The following is a 20,212-nucleotide window of genomic DNA, read 5'->3' on the forward strand; positions in this document are numbered from 1 at the left end:
ACTGAAATGTTTTATCAACAGGCAAAAATTAACTAAAAAAAAAATTAACAAACTACTATATGACTATAAAACACTATTCAGACAAAAAAAATCAAAGTGATACACATGAAAATACAGACAAATCTCAATAGCAAACTGAATGAAAAGAAGTCAAGTAGAGAATATACTGTACATACTGAAAGTACTACATATTGTACAACTGTAGCAATACTATACTGTGCAAAATGTAATGAATTATATTCATATTAAACTATATAAAGAGTAAAACCAAAACAAAAAAAAGAGTAAAACCTATAGTTACAGGGAGCACATGATCAGTGACCCAGGGCCAGGGGAAGCGGGATGGAAGGAAAGAGGCATAAGAGAATTTTAGGGTAATAGAAATATTTCCAGTTTCAATCTTAGGGGTAGTTACACGGACACAAAGGTTTACCAAAACTAACTGAACTATACACTTAAAAATAGGTGTATTTTATTATGTACAAATTATACCTGACTTTTTCTTAGAGCATTAAGTTACACATAGTAGCTGGGCTCATTCTGACAAAATCATATATGCATGAAATTTTATTTCAGTTCTCATTCATCATCCTTCCTCTCCCTATTATTCTTCCTCTACTTATCTTTCTTCCACTCACTTAGTTATTTTTGATTGGTTCTTCCTACTTATACATAAAGGTAAAATGTCATGGCATATTTCTATGTGCACATGATTTTATAAAATTCATTCTCCCCTTTCTCAACCCTCCTCCGTTTTTGTCTTTTACTCCACTGATCTTCCAACTTTATGATCTCTGGTCCTCCACTCCTTCTTTCCCTTACTTTTCTCTAGATTTTATACATAGGAGAGAAAACATTCAACCCTTGGTTTTCTGAGACTAGCTTACCTCACTTAGCATGATGTACTCCATTTCCATCCATTTACCAGAATGCCATAATTTCATTCTTTTTTATATAAGCTGAGAAAAACTCCATTGTGTATACACCACATGTTCTGTATCCATTCACCTACTGATGGATAACTGAGCTGATTCCATATTTGGCTACTGTGAACTGTGCTGCTACATACATTGAGGTGGCCATATCACTATAGTATGCTGATTTTAGTTCTTTTGGAAAAAAAACAAGGAATGAGATAGCTGGGTCATATGGTGGTTTTTATTCCTAGTTTTTTTGTTTTGTTTTGTTTTTTGAGGAATCTCATGCTGCTTTTTAGAGTGGTTATACTAATCTGCAGTCCCATCAACAACATACAAGTATACCTTTTCCCCACATCCTTGCCAGCATTTATAATTATTTGTATTCTTGAAAACTGCCATTCTAACTGTAATGAGATGAAATCTTTGTGTAATTTTGATTTCCATCTCCTATATTGCTAGAGATGTTGAACATTTTTTCATTTATTTGTTAGCCATTTGTGTTTCTTTTGAGAAGTATCTATTTGGGGTTTTTGCCTTTATTGACTAGGTTATTTGGTTTGTTGTTGTTTTTAGTTCTTTACATGCTCTAGTTATTAATCTCCTGTCAGATGAGCAGCTAGCAAAGATTTTTGCCATTGTATAGACTCTCTTCACACTCTTAATTATTTCCTTTGCTGTGCAGAAGCTTTTTGATGTAATGGCATCCACTTATCGATACTTGGTTTTGTTTCTTGAGATTTTAGGGGTCTTGTTAAATAAGGAAGACAGTGCCAGCACCAATATTATGATGAATTGGCCCTATGTTTTCTTCCAGCAGTTGCAAGATTTCTGGTCTAATACCTAAGTCTTTGATCCATTTTGATTTTACTTTTGTGTAGTGTGAGAAATAGGATCTAGTTTCATTCTTCTAATATGAATATCCAGTCTTCCTAGAACCATTTGTTAAAAAGACAATCTTCTCTCCAACACATATTTTTGGCATCTTTGTCAAAATCAGATGGCTATAAGTATATCAGTTTGTCTATGTGTTTTCTATTCTATTCCTTTGATCTTCATGTCTGTTTTGATGCCAATACCATGCTGTGTTTGTGACTGTAGCTCTGCAGCATAATTTGAGATTAAGTATTGTAATGCCTCCTGCATTGCTCCTCTTGTTCAATATTGCTTTGGCTATTCTGAGTCTCTTATTCTTCTGAATGAATTTAAGCACTGTTTTTCCTAATTCTGTGAAGAATGTTATCGGTAATCCACATATTGCTTTTGGTATATGGTCATTTTGACAATACTAATTCTGCCTATCCAACAATATGGGAGGTCTTTCCATCTTCTAAGTTCTTCAATTTCTTTCTTAAGTGTTCTATAATTTTCATTGAAGAGAACTTTAACCTCCTTGGTTAGATCAACTTCAATTATTTTGTTGGTTTTGGTTTTTTAAGTTTTTATTTTGTTTTGTTCTGTTTTTTAGATTACTGTGAATGAAATGGTTTTCAAAATTTCCTTCTCATCAGAATCACTGATGGAGGACAAGAAAGTTATTGATTTATGAGTGACAATCTTATATCCTACTATTTGTTGAATTTGTGGATCAGCTCTAGAAGTTTTCTGGAGTAGTTTTTTGGGTCTTCTAGATATAGGATCATGTCATCAGGAAACAAAGATAGTCTGACTTCTTTTCCTATTGGTATCCTTTTAGTTTCCTTCTCTTGCCTGATTGCTATAGCTAGTGTTTCAAGAACTATATTGAATAGAATGGTGAGAGGGGACATCTTTGTTTTGTTCCTCATTTTAGAGAAATGCTTTCAGTTTTTCTCCATTCAGTATGATGTTGTCTCTGGGTTTGTCATATATAGCCTTTATAAAGTTGAGGTAATTTCCTTTTATCCCTAGCTTCTCCACCATTTTAAACAAAAATGGATGCTGGATTTTAGCAAAAGTCTTTTATCCATCTGTTGAGATGGTCAAATGATTCTTGTCCTTAAATATATTTAAGAGGTGAATAACATTTATTGATTTGTACATGCTGAATCAACCTTGCATCCCTGGGATGAAATCCACTTAATCATGGTATATTATCTTCTTGATTTTATACCTAAATTTTTTTAATAAATGAATTATTTTGTCTTTAATCCACCAGAAACAATAATTGGTTTAGAATACTTAATGTACCATATATCACAGAGTTCACTGCTACTTCCCATTACCCTCAAATAAATCTTTCTTAAAATGCAAGCAAGGAATCAAATGTTCTCACCTCATGTCTATAATTAAATTTCTTCTAACTATAATTTATTTGCTAGGGCTTAAAACAATGTCTGCAAGAAGTCTTATAGATTGTGTGTGTGTGTATGTGTGTATGTGTGAGAGAGAGAGAGAGTGTGTGTGTGTATGTGTTTATCTACATCTGCTGAATCTTATACACTTTGACATTTTGTTCCAAGTTCAGAAAAACTAAATGTTCATAAACTATTTATTCAAAGAACCACCATGGTAAACTTTAGAGGCTAATTTATAAAAGTTAAGCTCTACCTACCCATTTGCCAAGGTGGTGGCTTCTCTCATTTGAGCAATTGATCTATTAACTAAATCAGCTTTCCTCTGATTGAACGCAGCCAAAGACTGTTGCACTGACACAGGAACCATCTTCTCAAACAGATCTAAAATTATAAATGGACATTTCAACAAAATTTTAGCACAAAAATCCAAACTTTAGAGATAACTGTTCATAACTTCTTTCTAATATTCACACAGTTTAGAAACATTTAAAGGTCAAAACTAAATCATGGATTGCAGATGTAGCTCAGTGGTTAAATAAATAAGTAAATAAATACTAGAAGTATAATGATGAGAAATTTTTTAATATCTTTTAGTTACAGATGGATGCAATTTCTTTATTTTATTTATTCATTTTTATGTGGTGCTGAGGATCAAACCCAGTGCCTCACATATGCAAGGCAAGCGCTCTGCCACTGAGCCACAACCCCAACCCCATGATGAGAATTTTTAGATCACTATATACAAGATCAGTGGCAATAATGAAAGTTTCTTTTTTTTTTTTAATGTTGCTGGAGATCAAACTCCAGGCCTTACACATGCTAGGCCTCACACATGCTGAGCTACATCCCTAACCCACAAAGCTTTCCTTTTTGAACTCTATTTTATTTAACTTTTGAGATGCGTTGACATTGAGTAAGAAAGATCTTTGGTTAACATTGCTCATTTATGGATTAAATTGTGCAAACCACAGTGCCAGGTTCAATTCCAGCTCCACCACTTCCTCGCCATGTGACCTTGGGGAAATGAAAACTCTGTCCATTAGTAACCTTACTGGTAAAATGGAGATATTAATAGTACCCATCTCATGGGTCTATTCTGAGAAATAAATGAACTAATCTTTATAAAATACTTGAGTCCCTGGCATAGGGCAAATATTTTGTATTTGCTAAAATAATAACTCTCAGAAACTTAGAATATTATCTCTAGGATCTTAGCTAGATCCATCAAATACATATTACATATATTAATGATAAACAAAGATATTATAACATTTATTTATCTAAAACAAATATGACTCCCTAAATCTACATTTTAAGAAATAACTATGTCTGCTGGGGATGCAATTTAATAGTACAGCATTTGCCTAGCATGTGTGAGTCCCTGGATTCAATTCCCAGTACCATTAAAAAAAAAAAAAAAAATTATATGTTTACTTTTTAAGTGCTTGTTTAAAATCTTAATCATTCAAACAGTTTCAAGCTTTCTGACTGCTGTATATTTTATGTATGCTTTAACATTTATTTTCCATCTTAAAATGCCATTTAAGCTAGGCACAGTAGAGTATACCCTGCAATCCCAGCTACTCTGGAGGCTGAAGCAGGAGGATCACAAGTTAGAGGCCAGCCTCAGAAACTTACCAAGACCCTGTTTCAAAATGAAAAATACAAAGGGCTGGGGGTGGGAAGGGGTTGGGGGTGTAGCTCAGTGGTAGAGTGCTTGCCTCGCTTGTGGAAGGCACTGGGTTTGATTCTCAGCACCAAATAAAAATAAAATAAAAGTATTGTATCCATATACAACTAAGAAAATATTTTTAAAGGACAGGGGGGCCCACTGGGGATGTAGCTCAGTGTAAGAAGAGCTCCCCTGGGTTCGACTCTAGTACCACCTGGGGGGGGCGGGGGGGACACTAAAGATACAATACTTAATTTTTATTCTCACATTCACTTCAAACAATATGCATGCAAATATATCAAAATACTAGAGCAATTATGTGATTTTTAGTTAAAAATAATACAGATTAAACTGGAGAAAAGATGAGAAAGATTAATGTGCACATGAGTATCAAACATACCAGTAAACTTCTGGCTGATGGGTACATTGACTGGGGTAGATTTCACAAGTGTGGCTTTGCCAATAGGATCTAGATCTTTAAGGTCTGGAACACGATCATGATAAATGAAGTCATTATCCTTCTTTGCTGCAGTAAGGGCACGGCTGATTTTGTCAGAAAAATCCTTTACGTTGACATATTCATCATAGCGAGATGCCACTGTCTTAATCAATTCCGCTGCATGCTAAAAAGAAAAATGACCAAAAAAAGAAACATTTTCCTTCTCTACGTAGCATTGATTTATTTTTTCCATTTCTTAATTGGTTCATTTTAACTGTACTTAAAAGTGGGATTCATGGTTACATATTCTTAAATGCACACAACATAATAATTGAACCATTACCATGCCTAGCATTGGTTAAAAATAAAAACTTTAATTTGAGGGCTTTACATTTACAGCATTTTGGGTAACAGAATAACCTGGAAATTCTCCCATCACCAAATACCCAAAAATTTAAGAATAATATATACTAAAAATCCCCTTTACACACATGGGTAAATTACCAAGATAGTAAAAGAAATCCAATGGTCAATCAAGATAAACTGACATTGAGAAAGGCTGAGTATTGAATTATGTCTATGAACCCAAAGAATTCACACATAAATTGTACTAATACCCCTCACAGAAACCTAAGACATGAATCTTGAAACCATACAAGTGTGAGATTCACCTCCATCACAGCCCCTCACATGAAGGAAGGAACTCTCAGTAAAAGGAGAAATCAGGAAAAAATTAAACAGAAACACAGAAAAATACTATATCATTTCAACATCAATAAGAAAAAAATTTTTTAAAAAGGTTTGGCCTTGGGTTGGGGTTGTAGCTCAGTGGTACGGCGCTTGCCTTGCATGCATGAGGCAACTGAATTCAATACTCAACACCACATAAAAAAATAAGTAAATACAATAAAAAATATGTTTAATAAAAAAGGTTTGGCCTTTTATTTTTAAGATGAATAAATGTCTCACACAAATTTAAGGCTCAAACTATATTATTTAGGTGGCAAAAATACAGCAATGTCAGGTAAAATAGACAGTAAAGCCAAAAACACAAAAAGAGATAAATTCAGCACATGTTTTAATATTTGCCAATTTGCCAGACAGATACAAAACTTCTTAAATTTTGCATGTAAAAACCTCTCACTATATAAGCAATTTTTTTAAACAAAACTTCTTAAATTTTGCATGTAAAAACCTCTCACTATATAAGCAATTTTTTAAAACAAAACTTCTTTTAATTTTGCATGTAAAAACCTCTCACTATATAAGCAATTTTTTTAAGGGTGGGGGGGTAACAGGGGATTTAAGCTTTACCACTGAGCTACATAACCAGCCCTTTCTATTTTTTTATTTATATATGATAACAGAATGCATTACAATTCTTATTACATATATAGACCACAAATTTTCATATCTCTGGTTGTATACATAGTATATTCACACCAATTTGTCTCTTCATACCTGTACTTTGGATAATAATGATCATCACATTCCACCATCATTAATTGCCCCATGCCCCTTCCCTTCCAACCTCTCTGCCCTATCTAGAGTTCATCTATTCCTCTCCCTATACCACTATGAATCAGCCTCTTTATATCAAAGAAAACACTGAGCATTTGGTTTTTTGGGACTGGCTAACTTCACTTAGCATTATCTTCTCTAACTCCATCCATTTACCTACAAATCATACGATTTTATTCTCTTTTACTGCTGAGTAATATTCCATTGTGTATATATGCCACATTTTTTAATCCATTCATCTATTGAAGGGCATCTAGGTTGGTTTCTTCTCAGCAAAAGAAACAATCTTTGAGGTGAATAGAAAGCCCACATCTTTGGAGCAAATCTTTACCCCTCACACCTGAGACAGAGCAATAATCGCTAGGGTATATAAAGAACTCAAAAAGCTAAACACCAAAAAAATAAGTTCTACCACTCGGCCTGCGCAGTGGTTTCATTAATGAGGTTCTGGCATTAAGTTAGTTAGAAGAGATCAAAATAAAACACACAGACAGTACCTTATTTTACATTGCTAGGTCCGAGACGGCTCGCCTCCCTGTTTCCCCGCCTCCAGCCGCCCAGCAGGGCAGCGAGGATTACTCTGGGCTAGCAGGAGAGAGAGAGAGCGAACACGCCGGGGATCAGCCTTTTATTTGGGGGAAACAAGAGATTCAGGGGAGAATTCCATCCAATGAAGGTTGAGGGGGGGCTGCACTCCAAGGTCAGGGTCAGTGATTGGGTCTCCAGGGTCAGTGGTTACGCACACCCCCACACGGATGGGCTCTCTCATCAGGAAAGGGTCGGGATAACTCCGACACAGCCAGAGTGCCTCAGGCCCTTAACGGGAGTCACCCAATCACGTGTCAGAATGGCTCCCCACAATAAGTAACCTAATCAATAAATGGGCCAAAGACCTGAAGAGACATTTCTCAGAAGATGATGTACAATCAATCAACAAATACATGAAAAAATGTTCATCATCTCTAGCAATTAGAGAAATGCAAATTAAAACCACTCTATGATATCATCTCACTCCAGTCCGAATAGCAGCTATTATGCATACAAACAATAAGTATTGGCGAGGATGTAAGGAAAAAGGTACACTCATACATTGTTGGTGGGACTGCAAATTGGTGCAGCCAATATGGAAAGCAGTATGGAGATTTCTTGGAAAATTAGGAATGGAAACACCATGGGACCCAGCTGTCCCTATCCTCGGTCTCTACCCAAAGGACTTAAAAACAGCATACAACAGGGACACAGCCACATCAATGTTTATAGCAGCACAATTCACAACAGCCCTTTCCATTTTTTACTTTGCTTTTTGTTTGTCTGTTTTGAGGCTGACCTCAAACTTACAATCCTCCTATCTCAGCCTCCCAGGTTGCTGGGATTACACATATGCACTACAGCACCCAGCACTACATTAGTAATTATAACAAGACATTGCTAGATCTATCCATGTCAAAGTAAAATTCTAAACTCCTTTCTCAGCAACAGCTGGACCAAGTACACAAAAAATATTTAAGATCATACAAGAGTTGAACAACACAATTAATGAGTTTGATTTTGCAGACATGAAGTACCCTGGGCTCCACAATCAGAGAATATATAATACTTTAACACATTAAAAAAAAACAGCTATGTAAAACAATCAGATAAGGAGACAGAGCAAATCTAAAATGCCAAAATCACAAGAACAAAAAAATGGGCTAGTAGATTTCATACTAGCAATCTACTTATTCCATTCTCTAGAGCAATGAACTTAAATTAAAAATCAAATATCTCCAAAGGATGTTGAAAAAAGTGTTTGCATATATTCAATATTTGCTATAATTTGGATAAGTGTCCCCATGGGTTAAAGGCTTGATCCCCAGCCCATAATCCTACTGGGAAGTAGTAGAAACTTTAAGAGGTAAAGCGGGAGATCTTCTAGTCATTAGGGGCATGTCTTTGAAGGGAATAATGGAATGCAGACCCCTTTATCTTCCTCTATTCACATCCCAATCAAAGGTTTTGCCGTGTGCTGCCACCATATGCTGCCTCATATGCTGCAACAGGGCCCACAAATCATGTGCTGAAACCTCCAAAACTGTAAGCCAAAGTAAAACTTTTCTGTTTATAATGCTGATTCTCTCACATATTTTTAACAGAAAGCTGACTAGCACTATATCCTTATTATTTTTTAATCTCAGTAAAATAGAAATATACAGTTCCTTAATATAATAAAAATCTTAACCCCAAAGTTGATATCATGCTTAGTAGAAAAATATAACATACCTAGAGCAAATGAAGATTATCAGTATCATTACAACCACAAACATGTCAAAACAGTGTGATCAGAGGTATATAATTTAGAACACGAAAAAATATACATTATTTACAAGTGACATATTTATATACAAAAAAACTTTTAAAAATCAACTGAATTCTAAATAATGAGGAAGTTAGCTTAGATACAAAATTAATATAACAGGGCTGGAGTTGTGGTTCAGTGGTAGAGCACTTGCCTATCATGTGTGAAGCACTAGGTTTAATCCCCAGCACCACACACACACACACACACACACACACACACACATATAAACAAATAAACAAATAAATAAATAAATGTATTATTTCCATCTACAACTAAAAAAGAAAACAAAAATATTTTTAAAATCAATATAACAAATACACGTAAATAATCATCAATTGAATAGGTAGCAGAAGAAATAGATCCACTGCCACTAGCAACAAAAATACAAAATATACAATAACAAATTTTGGACATACGTAAAATCAATATGAAACTGTAAAGAAATAAAGATAAACAAAATAAAATCTGTATCATCAGTGTAACTGAAAAATAGGAAATTGCACAAACTTAAATCATATTATAAATTTGCACTACCTAAGAACAAATTACTTTAACCAAATCTGAAAACAATGAGAAGATAAAAAAACAACTGCCAGCTTATGAAAAGCAACCAGGAGGTCACGGAAAAAATGGGATGCTGAGGGACATCAAGCCAAGAGAGTTACTAGGAGCAAAAGGCAGATTAATCAAAAGAACAGGATTGCTAGGGAAAGTAGAAAATAGAAAAGACTGAAAAGCAAAGAAGGGAGAAGAAAAGGCAGTGAGCACTGAGAAAGTGCCAGCAAAATACAAACTTAAAAGTAGATGCATCAAACTGAAAAGCAGTAGGAAGCACAGGTACATAAAAGGCCAGGTTTTTAGGACCAGAGAAGCAGGGCTACAGAGAGCGCCTTTCCACAATGATGCCTGGAAAAATACTCAGGTCCATTCCCAACCCAGGAACCTCCTCTAAATCAATATCCTTTAAACACAAAGGTAACTAACTCATCTACCTGAACACAAAAACCAACCACAGAAAAGAATGAACATGAAAAGCATAATTTTCAAATACATAATGAAAACTCACCAAACATTGCCACAAAGTAGATGAAAACAGCATGCTAAAAAACTAAAATAGGCTTAAGGACTTAAGGATGCAATCACAGTACTAAAAGAACACAAAGTATGAACAGAGGACCATATGGCCCTGACAACAGTGGGTGACGGATAGTAAGAAAATGTGAAATGGGAACTGACAGAAATCAGGGAAGAAAGTGAACAAAAATACAAATTCCTTTAAGAAAGAAAGACTGAATCAATAAGTACATGAAAAAATGCTCACCATCGCTAGTAGTCAGAGAAATGCAAATCAAAACCACCCTAAGATACCATCTCACTCCAGTAAGATTGGCAGCCATTATGAAGTCCAACAACAACAAGTGCTGGAGAGGATGCGGGGAAAAGGGTACACTTGTTCACTGTTGGTGGGACTGCAAATTGGTGCAGCCAATTTGGAAAGCAGTATGGAGATTTCTTGGAAAGCTGGGAATGGAACCACCATTTGACCCAGCTATTCCCCTTCTCGGTCTATTCCCTAAAGACCTAATAAGAGCATGCTACAGGGACACTGCTTCATCGATGTTCATAGCAGCACAATTCCTGATAGCAAGATTGTGGAACCAACCTAGATGCCCTTCAATAGATGAATGGATAAAAAAAATGTGGCATTTATACACAATGGAGTATTACTCTGCATTAAAAAATGACAAAATCATAGAATTTGGAGGGAAATGGATGGCATTAGAGCAGATTATGCTAAGTGAAGCTAGCCAATCCTTAAAAAAACAAATGCCAAATGACTGCTTTGATATAAGGGGAGTAACCAAGGACAGGGTAGGGACGAAGAGCTTGAGAAGAAGATTAACATTAAACAGGGATGAGAGGTGGGAGGGAAAGGGAGTGAGAAGGGAAATCGCATGGAAATGGAAGGTGTTCCTCAGGGTTATACAAAATTACATATAAGAGGAAAGGAGGGGTAAGAGAAGAATAATACAAGTGGAAGAAATGATTTACAGTAGAGGGGGTAGAGAGAGAAAAGGGGAGGGGAGAGGAGGGGAGAGGAAGGGGGATAGTAGAGAATAGGATAGACAGCAGAATACATCAGACACTAGAATGGCAATATGTAAATCAATGGAAGTGTAACTGATGTGATACAGCAATCTGTATACGGGGTAAAAATGGGAGTTCATAATCCACTTGAATCAAACTGTGAAATATGATATATTAAGAACTATGTAATGTTTTGAACGACCAACAATAAAAAAAAAGAAAGAAAGACTGAAAACATTTACATAAGGAGCAAAAGGCAGAAGAGACATCACAAAAATCATAATAAGAAATACATAAGCACATGCCTGTAATCCCAGCAGCTTCAGAGACTGAGGCAGAAGGATCCAATATATGAAGCCAGCCCCAGCAACTTAGCCAGGTACTAAGCAACTTAGTGAGATCCTGTCTCAAAATAAAAAATAAAGCCGGGCACCTGAGCACCTCAGGAGGTAAAGGCAGGAGGATTGCGAGTTCAAAGTCAGCCTCAGCAACTTAGGCCCCAAGCAACTCAGTGAGGCCCTGTCTCTAAATAAAATATAAAAAGGGACCAAGGATGTGGCTTAGTGGTTAAGCATCCCTGAGTTCAATCCCCAGTACCACAGATAGATCGACAGATAAAATAGGGCTGGGGATGTGGCTAGGTGGTAAATGCCCCAAGTTCAATCAATAGTACAAAAAAAAAAAAAAAATCAACATGCAGTTGAGAGAAGGCTACTACAAATTAGATCTAAGAGATGTATCAATTAAATGCAATCTGAGGCTTCTGTATGAATCCTGATTTGAATAAGCCAAGACCCCATAATAAAAACAATCAAGGAACACTAAACTAGATTGGAATAATATCGAATTGTGAATATAATTAATATATTAACATTGAAGTAGGACAGAATAAAAATAGGTAAAAAGAAGACATAAAAGAAGGAAAAGTAAATAAGATTTTAATTCAAAAGTTTCACATACCTTTCCAAGCATGTCACTCCCTAAGCCAGTCTCCTTTGTAGGCCTAGTACTCCTAAGATTCCTGGAAAATCTGTAAATCTACCTGTACAATGTTAATTTACTCCCAAATAAATAAATTAAGCAAAGAGAGAGATGATATCTTCAGGAACTTATTATCTAAGGGATTTCCCAGCACCATCTACTGATCAGATGAAGAAGACCATGTAAGCATAAGGATAGATTAAACAGACTATCTTGAGATTACTGGACTGATACCATTCCTACATACCTTCCTATCTACCCCTCACCAAGTTTCCTTTAAAAGAAGAGCCAGGAACCCCCAAACCATGTCTCTCACTCTCAAGATGGCCTACATTCCCCTTGAATACATATTCCTTGCTTTATCCCTAATGGTACTTCTCTCTTTTTTTAATATTTATTTATTTACTTTAGTTAGGTGGACACAATATCTTCATTTTATTTTTATGTGGTGCTGAGGATCGAACCCAGTGCTTCCCATATGCTAGGCGAGTGCTCTACCTCTGAGCCACAACCACAGCCCAGTACTTCTCTCTTAAAACTGCCTCCATTCTTCCTTGAATATGTATTCACTTCCTAAATAAAATTCTGTCTATGCCTTTGATGGGCACATGCTGAAATTCTTTAATGCTGAATTAAATGCCAAGAATCCTGATGTCAAGTTCCCCCTTCTCTCCGAGAATTCAAGGACCCCACTTCAGAAACACCTCTTCTTCCATGACATCATTAATTTTGCTAGAAAATGGCATTGTACTGTGGTTTCAATTTTTTTGATCTTCAGCTATTACAGATACATATTAAGGTGCTTACAGGTAAAATGTATGTGACATAGCTATAAAATATCACAAAAAGATAAGAGTGGGGAAATGAAATAGATGAAACACAAAACAGCAAATACCGACAGTTATTGAAGCTATGTAATGGATATTTAATGGTTTATATTTATATGCTTGAAATTTCCCACAATAAATAACTTACATAAAAAGGTAAAATAATTCCAAAAAACTCAGGCAACAAAAAACAGGAAATTTTTAAAAATGAAAGATGAAAATACCAAACACATAAGTAAAATAACTAAAATGGTATGAATCTGAGTCAATGAAACAGAATGAAAAATTCAGAAATAAATCTAAATATATGTGGTAGGTTTAATATGTGATAAAGTGAGAATCTCAAAATCAATGAGGTGAAGGAAGTCATTATAACAAATGGTTTGAGGACAATTAGGTAGCCGTTAATAAAAAAGAGAAAAACTGAATTCATATATCATACATGAGGATAAACGTCAGTGAATCAATGATCCGAACACAATATATATATTAGAGATGTATTTGTACTTTGATATCAGCAATCCTATTCCTAGGAACTTAACATATACCTGCTGCTATAGACTGAACTACATGACCCAAAATTCCTATATCAAAGGCCCCATCTTTAACGTACACTATTTGTAAATGGGGCCTTTGAGCTATAACTAAATGAGGTCATTAGAGTGGGACCTTCATATGGGATACTAATTCATATAGAAGAGATGCCAGAAATATTTGCTTCTATTTCAAACAAAAAATACTGAAAAGATTAAATAAGAAACTAATGAAAATTACCCACGGGGTAGTGGTAAAAAAAGGGAACAGGACAAAGGAAAAGGGCTACGGTTGAAGTGGATGCCTTTATATATACCTAGTTTTTCTCAATTTTGATTTTAAACAATGTCAAGCCCATAAAAAATTTAAAGAACAGAATAACAAATAACAATATGCCCTTTATCTAGATTCAGATATTGTTACCATTTTGCCATATTTGTCTTATCTCTTACTTTCCCCTATGTATGTGCATATTCATGAACTTTTTTCTTTTTCTGCAGAGTCATATGAAACTAAAGTTCAGATGTCATGACCCCTCATCCCGAAACACCTCAGCCTAGATCACCTAAAAAAGGACAATCTCCTTAATATCTGTAGTTTATTATTTTAACTAATAAAAAAGTATTATCTATATGAAATCAGATTTGTCATCTTGCTAAATCCTTCATTAATGAGTTAAATAAATCCGACATATAAATAATCTTAAGGAATCTTGTTTATATCTTTATATCTATATGTTTTTATATCTTTGAAAATTATACATTGGTAGCTTGAAAATTCTACCAAGAAAGAAAACCTTCAAATAATGCCAAATAAACTGCATTATCTAAGGGGTACAATTCATGAGCTGTATTAAGCCCAGATACAACCATTCTGGGTTCAAGAAGTAATTCAAAACAGCAATTTTACCTTTACTACTACTTTACTTATTATTTTGATTTTCCTGGCTGTGGCTTTGTTTTTGTTTCTGGCTTGTACACAATGAATAGGTTACTCCCCTTTGTTAGTAGCAATGACTAGAAACTTGGTTTAATGGTTTAACCATCTAATAATCTGTCAGGATCATTCAGTAATCCACAAAGTAAGAAGATACAAAAAATATGTTTTGTTGCTCAAGTTTCTTTGTTCTGTTTACCTATTTGTGAGTTCAAATTGATTTTTTTTTAATATTTTATTTTTAGTTGTAGTTGGACACAATACTTTTGTTAATTTTTATGTGGTGCTGAGGATCGAACTCAGGGCCTACCACGTTCTAGGTGAGTACCCTACCGCTGAGCCACAACCCCAGCCCTCAAATTGATTTTTTTAAATATTCTATGCCTACTAGAATAAGGAACTGCCAGGGACTGGTGTTAACAGTCTGTGTTAACATTTGACCTATAACTAAAGCTGTAAAACTTAAGTTATAAACTCTGTATCTACAACCGAGAAATGTCTTCATTTTATTTCACTGTACAAATTTGTCATTTACATTTTTACAGTATTTAAAAATTAGGTTAACATTTCAAAACACATCTTCTCTGACTAGTTTATAGAACCTCAACCCTTTAAATTTAATAATCCTAGAATTCTCAGGGAAAAAAAGAAATTAAACTTCTAATAACTTAAATATGCTAGCCTTTGGGGGGAATCCTTCCAACAGAAATTCTTTGCTCAGAAGCTGTTTTATGTAAGAAAATAAGTTATTATAATGAGAGTGAATCCCTAAACAAATCAGACACATTTAAAAATTTGGGTTTATCGGTTTTATCAGTATGGGTTTATCTTCTTACGAAAAGAGTAATCTAAACATCAGTTCCACAGTATCTTCTAATATCCAATCAATATTAGAATTCCCCTAACAATCCTATATTTTCCATTTACAAAAACACGAAACATAAACAATTCATTTATATAGCTCTTGCCCCTGCTACAAAGTTGCCCCAGATGTCACTGCAAGTTTCTGGCAACTCTAATGCCAACACTATGGATACAATTGCCATGAAGGTACTCAGCTGTTTACAAGATTTGTATATGTGTGCATAACACTGTTCTCAAGCTATGGAATTACATGCTCCAGTTTAGACCAAGGCTAGGCCACAAGTTATGTCCTACACATCTTCCTGAAGCACTATAATCAATTTAGACTATTTTTGCATTAAAATAAACATGTGTGACTAGGGTTGTGGCTCAATGGTAAAGTGCTCACCTAGTATGTGTGAGGTATGAGTTCAATTCTCAGCACTGCATATTAATTAATTAATTAAAGGTCCATCAACAAAATACATATATTTTTAAAAATAATTAAGAAATATGGGTAGGGGCTGGGGATGTGGCTCTAGCGGTAGCGCGCTGGCCTGGCATGCGTGCGACCCAGGTTCAATCCTCAGCACCACATACAAAAACAAAGATGTTGTGTCCGCCGATAACTAAATAAATATTAAAAAATTCTCTCTCTCTCTCTCTCTCTCTCTCTCTCTCTCTCTCTCTCTCTCTGTCTCTCTGTCTCTCTCTTTAAAAAAAAAAAAGAAAGAAAGAAATATGGGTAAATAAAATAATTGAAGGTAAATTTCATATGAATTTTTTGGGCAAAATATGACATGCAAAAAACATTCTGACCACATCAAAAAACATGCAGTAGGTAAAGCCTGACAACAGAAACAATCACTTATCTCGGCTGATAGAGGCAATGAATGGGAAAATTTAATAAATAAACCTGGGGGTCTCACTAGGAAAAAAAAAAAAAAGGACAATGGAGTTTTATCTATCACCAAGAAACTCACCTGTAACCTTGCAATCTCTTCCCCAAATTTCTTCTGCTGTTTAGCCAAGATAGACTGGTGGTACTCAGCGTTGGCCTGCATGATACAGTGCTTTGCAGCCAAGACAGGGAACACCTCCTGGAAATAAAAATACTGACCAGGGGAAAGTCCAACCAAACAAACCATCACAGACAACATGGGATGCAGGAAGAAAAAGGAAAAGGAGACAGAAATTAGCATCACCCCATTAATGGTTTAGAGATAGGTTAGTCATTAGGTATAAACAGAGAAGACCACATGAATTTGCAAGGACTGAAGGCTATAAATTCAATTTTTTCTTCCAATTAAAATTACTGTTGGTTCTTTATTTTAAGTGTTAACCAAAGCCAATTTAGGTTTTTACAATTCTCTTTGAGCCATGAAGTCAGCATTGTGTTTACAAGGAAGAAAGGAGAGCATGCATTAGAAAAAGAAGTAGCATGTATAGTCACAGAAGAATACCAAGCACAGGGCTTAAGAAGCTTTCTTATAAGCCCTTACCCAGCCCTTGGAGTTGACTAAATCACCATTACTCACATATACTAATGAAACTGTTCTATAGCTGACTGTTTCATCATGTTTAAAAGACAAAAGACAGTAAAGTAAGTTCTTACTTAAATTCATATGCTAAGAGACTTCTTAATAGATTATTTTAGACATATAAAATGATTTAGTGGTACACAAACACTCACATATCAGTACCATATAAAAAACACATCACAGACATACAAATACACTAAGTTAATGACTAATGATAAAGTGGTGTTACTTTGCCCTTGTTTTTAAAGTAATTCCAGTCAAAATCAATTTTAAAAAATCTAAGACATGACCCAGAAAAGCCATGATATTGGTAGAGGCTCCTCCAAACAACCAAATCCTAACTTGCAAATTGCTTTTAGGAAGTACATGATATAAAAAAAATCCAAGAAATATACTAGACAATCACTGTCTAGACAAAAATATAAGAGAATCAAAAACTGAATTACTACCTTGAATGTTTTCCTGTCTCCCAGTGAAAATTTCCTAGCTTCCTGGATCACTACTTGCAGATATTCCAGTTTTATAACTAGAATATGAAAATACCTTATGAGCTTTATTAGAAAAAGTGAAAATTAAAGACATCTAAATCTCAAAGTGTATTCATGCCAGTCAGTACTCAAGGTAAGGCTGGAGTAAAACTTGGTACTTAAACAGGAGATTTTCAAGGAATACCAGGAATGCTGCAGAAGTAGTTTCCATGTCTTTGTAGGTGACATTCTTCTCTCCGTGACAGGACTGAACTAATGGCCCAACAGGATGTAACGGTACACTGTGCAGCTGAACATGAGGTCTTTCAGATGAAAAAAAGGTGAGAGGAGATCCCAATTCTCTTTTAAGAGTTAATCTACTAATACCCAAGAGTCCTGGGCAAATTTCTACTAGGCTCTTGGTGTATTTTAAATTCCCAGGAATATTCATCTTAATTCCTTATTACTTGTTTTCTGACTACTGGGTACTGTTGATACACTTATGTGAATTTTAAGCTTACCCCAAAGCTCTCTAATATAATTTACTAAGATTCTGAATATGACTTAAAAATTCATTAACAAATATCATCTGCTACCACAGAGATGAAACTAATACTTGAATATTTATGAAGTAGTTGAAACATAATTCACTCAATTTTTAAGTTTTCTTTTTTAACTATTCCAACACTTTGTTAACACTCTAATTATCAGCTTTATCATTTACAAATGATCATCTCTGAACAGTCTTTTAAACTGCCATTTCAAAAAAGTTTACATTAAAACAATACTTCCTGTGTTATGTGGTTTAGATGGTTGTTTTTCTTTAGCTGTCCATTAGCAGCCCAATTTTCTATACCTGCTGGCAAAACTTAATTCTAATCAAAGTACCAGATGAATTTGTTATGTTTTCTTTTCCTTTTTTTTTCTTTATGTCTGTTTTTGCGCTTTAAGACTCATCTCTAAGAAAACAGGACAATAATTAAAAATGTGAATAATCAACATGCTCAAGTATTCATGCTAGCACCAAATAACCAATGATTCATAATGACACAATGCCTTGAGTTGATAAAAATCACTGAAGATAGATGGTCAAAGTTTTCCAGAAAGAGTTTTAGCTTGGAAAAACAAGTTTAGTAAAAAATAAAGACAAAGGCACCCCCTAAATACAAAATTATTCATGCATCTTAAATTCAAAAAAATTTTTTTCTATAAATACAGTCTTCAAATGCTCCTATTAAAATTTCTCATTTCTTTATAATACGTAATTTTCAACTTGCTGCTTGTACACAAAATTATTTCCACATGCAAAATAACCAAGTGATTATAAAAACAGTAACTGACCTTAGGGAGAGTATCTTTGTACTGACACTGTTTGAAAGCATCACCAAAATAATCTGCAGCCTGATTAGCCAATTTAGCTATGATGGCATCTTTCATTTTATCTGGAATAAAATATTAAACTGACAGTTATAATTACAATAAATGAGAGAATCTGATAGATGACTCAGTGCCTAGTTTATACATATATACATATATAATATATATATATATATATATTTTATATATATATATATATCCTCATTGATGAAATTACGTCTTCTGCATGAAACTTAATTATTCTACAGGCAAATCCAAAGACTGAAAACAGTTTAATGATTGCCAACAACTGGAACAAAGGGAAAAAGAAGTGTTTCTTTTTTGGGTGATAATAATCTAAAGTAAAATAGTGTCAAAGTTTCAGTAATCTTTGAATATACTAAAAAACAATGAACTGTAAAGCTCAAAAGGGTGAGTTTGGAATATATGAATTCTATCTCAGAATAAGCTTTTACTTAAAAAGAAAATTATTCTAGTTCATATCTCTTCCACATGATAATTGCTCTCATTTTCAATTTCTCTACACTTAAATATTGAACCAATCTCTCATACCAAATACATATGTCTTACAAGAATTATTCTTATTCTTTTATTCACAAAGGACTTTGCCTAGATGGCTTTTTCTTGTCACTTAAGTCTAATTTAAACAGGACCTCCTCAAAGACACCCTTCTTGATGAAGAGACCTAAAAATTAGCATGATTTGCCTTACGTCCCTATCACAGAGTCAGGCCACGTGCCACTATCACATCATCCACTCTTATTTCCTCCAAAATTACCTTGACTACTTAATTTCTTATTATCTCCCCGCACACTAAAATGTATGATTCTTACAAAAAGAAGCCTTATTTGTCTGCTAATAATCTAGAGATTAGGACAATGGTGGCACACAACAAGTACTCAAAAAACATTTGAATGTTTGACATATTACAAATAAACATATGTATTACTCCAAAATTTAGTGTTTTAAAATAATAGCCTTCAAACGCTGCCTACACTCTTGTAGTAAAGGTTCAAAAGAGGAAGAGATGAAAATTTTAATAATCCATGCACCAAGTTCAAAAAAAGAAAGCCTATACAGAACATCTTCTAATCATCTTATAAATTTAAAAGTCTATCACTTCTTTTCACATGCCAACAAAATGAAAGAAAATTTGCAATTACCTCTTGTAGCTTTTAAAAAAAAAACTTCTTGGGCTTGTGCCAGCATAATAAGGCTAAGGGTCCCAACAGTATCTGGAGATATGTCCACAGTGGGCTCTCGATTTAAGGCAGATAAAACCGTCTCTTTAATATGTAAAAAGGCACCACTAGCAAACTAGATAGGGAAGGAAAATAAATTTCTTTCAAATCCATAGGAAATCAACAAGATGTAATTTTCTACTGTGATACACAAAACATATTCCAAATGTTAAATCAGTGAACAGTTACTATACTGTGCAAGACTAATCTAAAA

At 34.5% G+C, this 20,212-nt stretch overlaps 1 protein-coding gene across 2 annotated transcripts in view; it reads right to left on the reverse strand.

The window, feature by feature from the left end:
• Positions 1 to 20,212, reverse strand: part of PDCD6IP (programmed cell death 6 interacting protein) — a 77,012-nt gene that overhangs the window by 36,962 nt on the left and 19,838 nt on the right. Inside the window, exons 5-9 of one of the 2 annotated variants that reach the window (XM_081283510.1) lie at positions 19,921 to 20,074; positions 18,722 to 18,822; positions 16,356 to 16,472; positions 5,266 to 5,488; positions 3,451 to 3,574 (exon numbers count right to left, since the gene is read on the reverse strand). In XM_081283510.1, coding sequence (XP_081139636.1) covers positions 3,451 to 3,574; positions 5,266 to 5,488; positions 16,356 to 16,472; positions 18,722 to 18,822; positions 19,921 to 20,074 — 719 coding nt within the window. Of the gene's footprint in view, positions 1 to 3,450; positions 3,575 to 5,265; positions 5,489 to 16,355; positions 16,488 to 18,721; positions 18,823 to 19,920; positions 20,075 to 20,212 lie in introns of both variants that reach the window. The other variant, XM_081283509.1, reaches the window with a different exon arrangement.

Source organism: Spermophilus citellus (assembly GCF_964194105.1).
Source record: "Spermophilus citellus genome assembly, chromosome: 3".
Classification (NCBI taxonomy): Eukaryota; Metazoa; Chordata; class Mammalia; order Rodentia; family Sciuridae; genus Spermophilus; species Spermophilus citellus.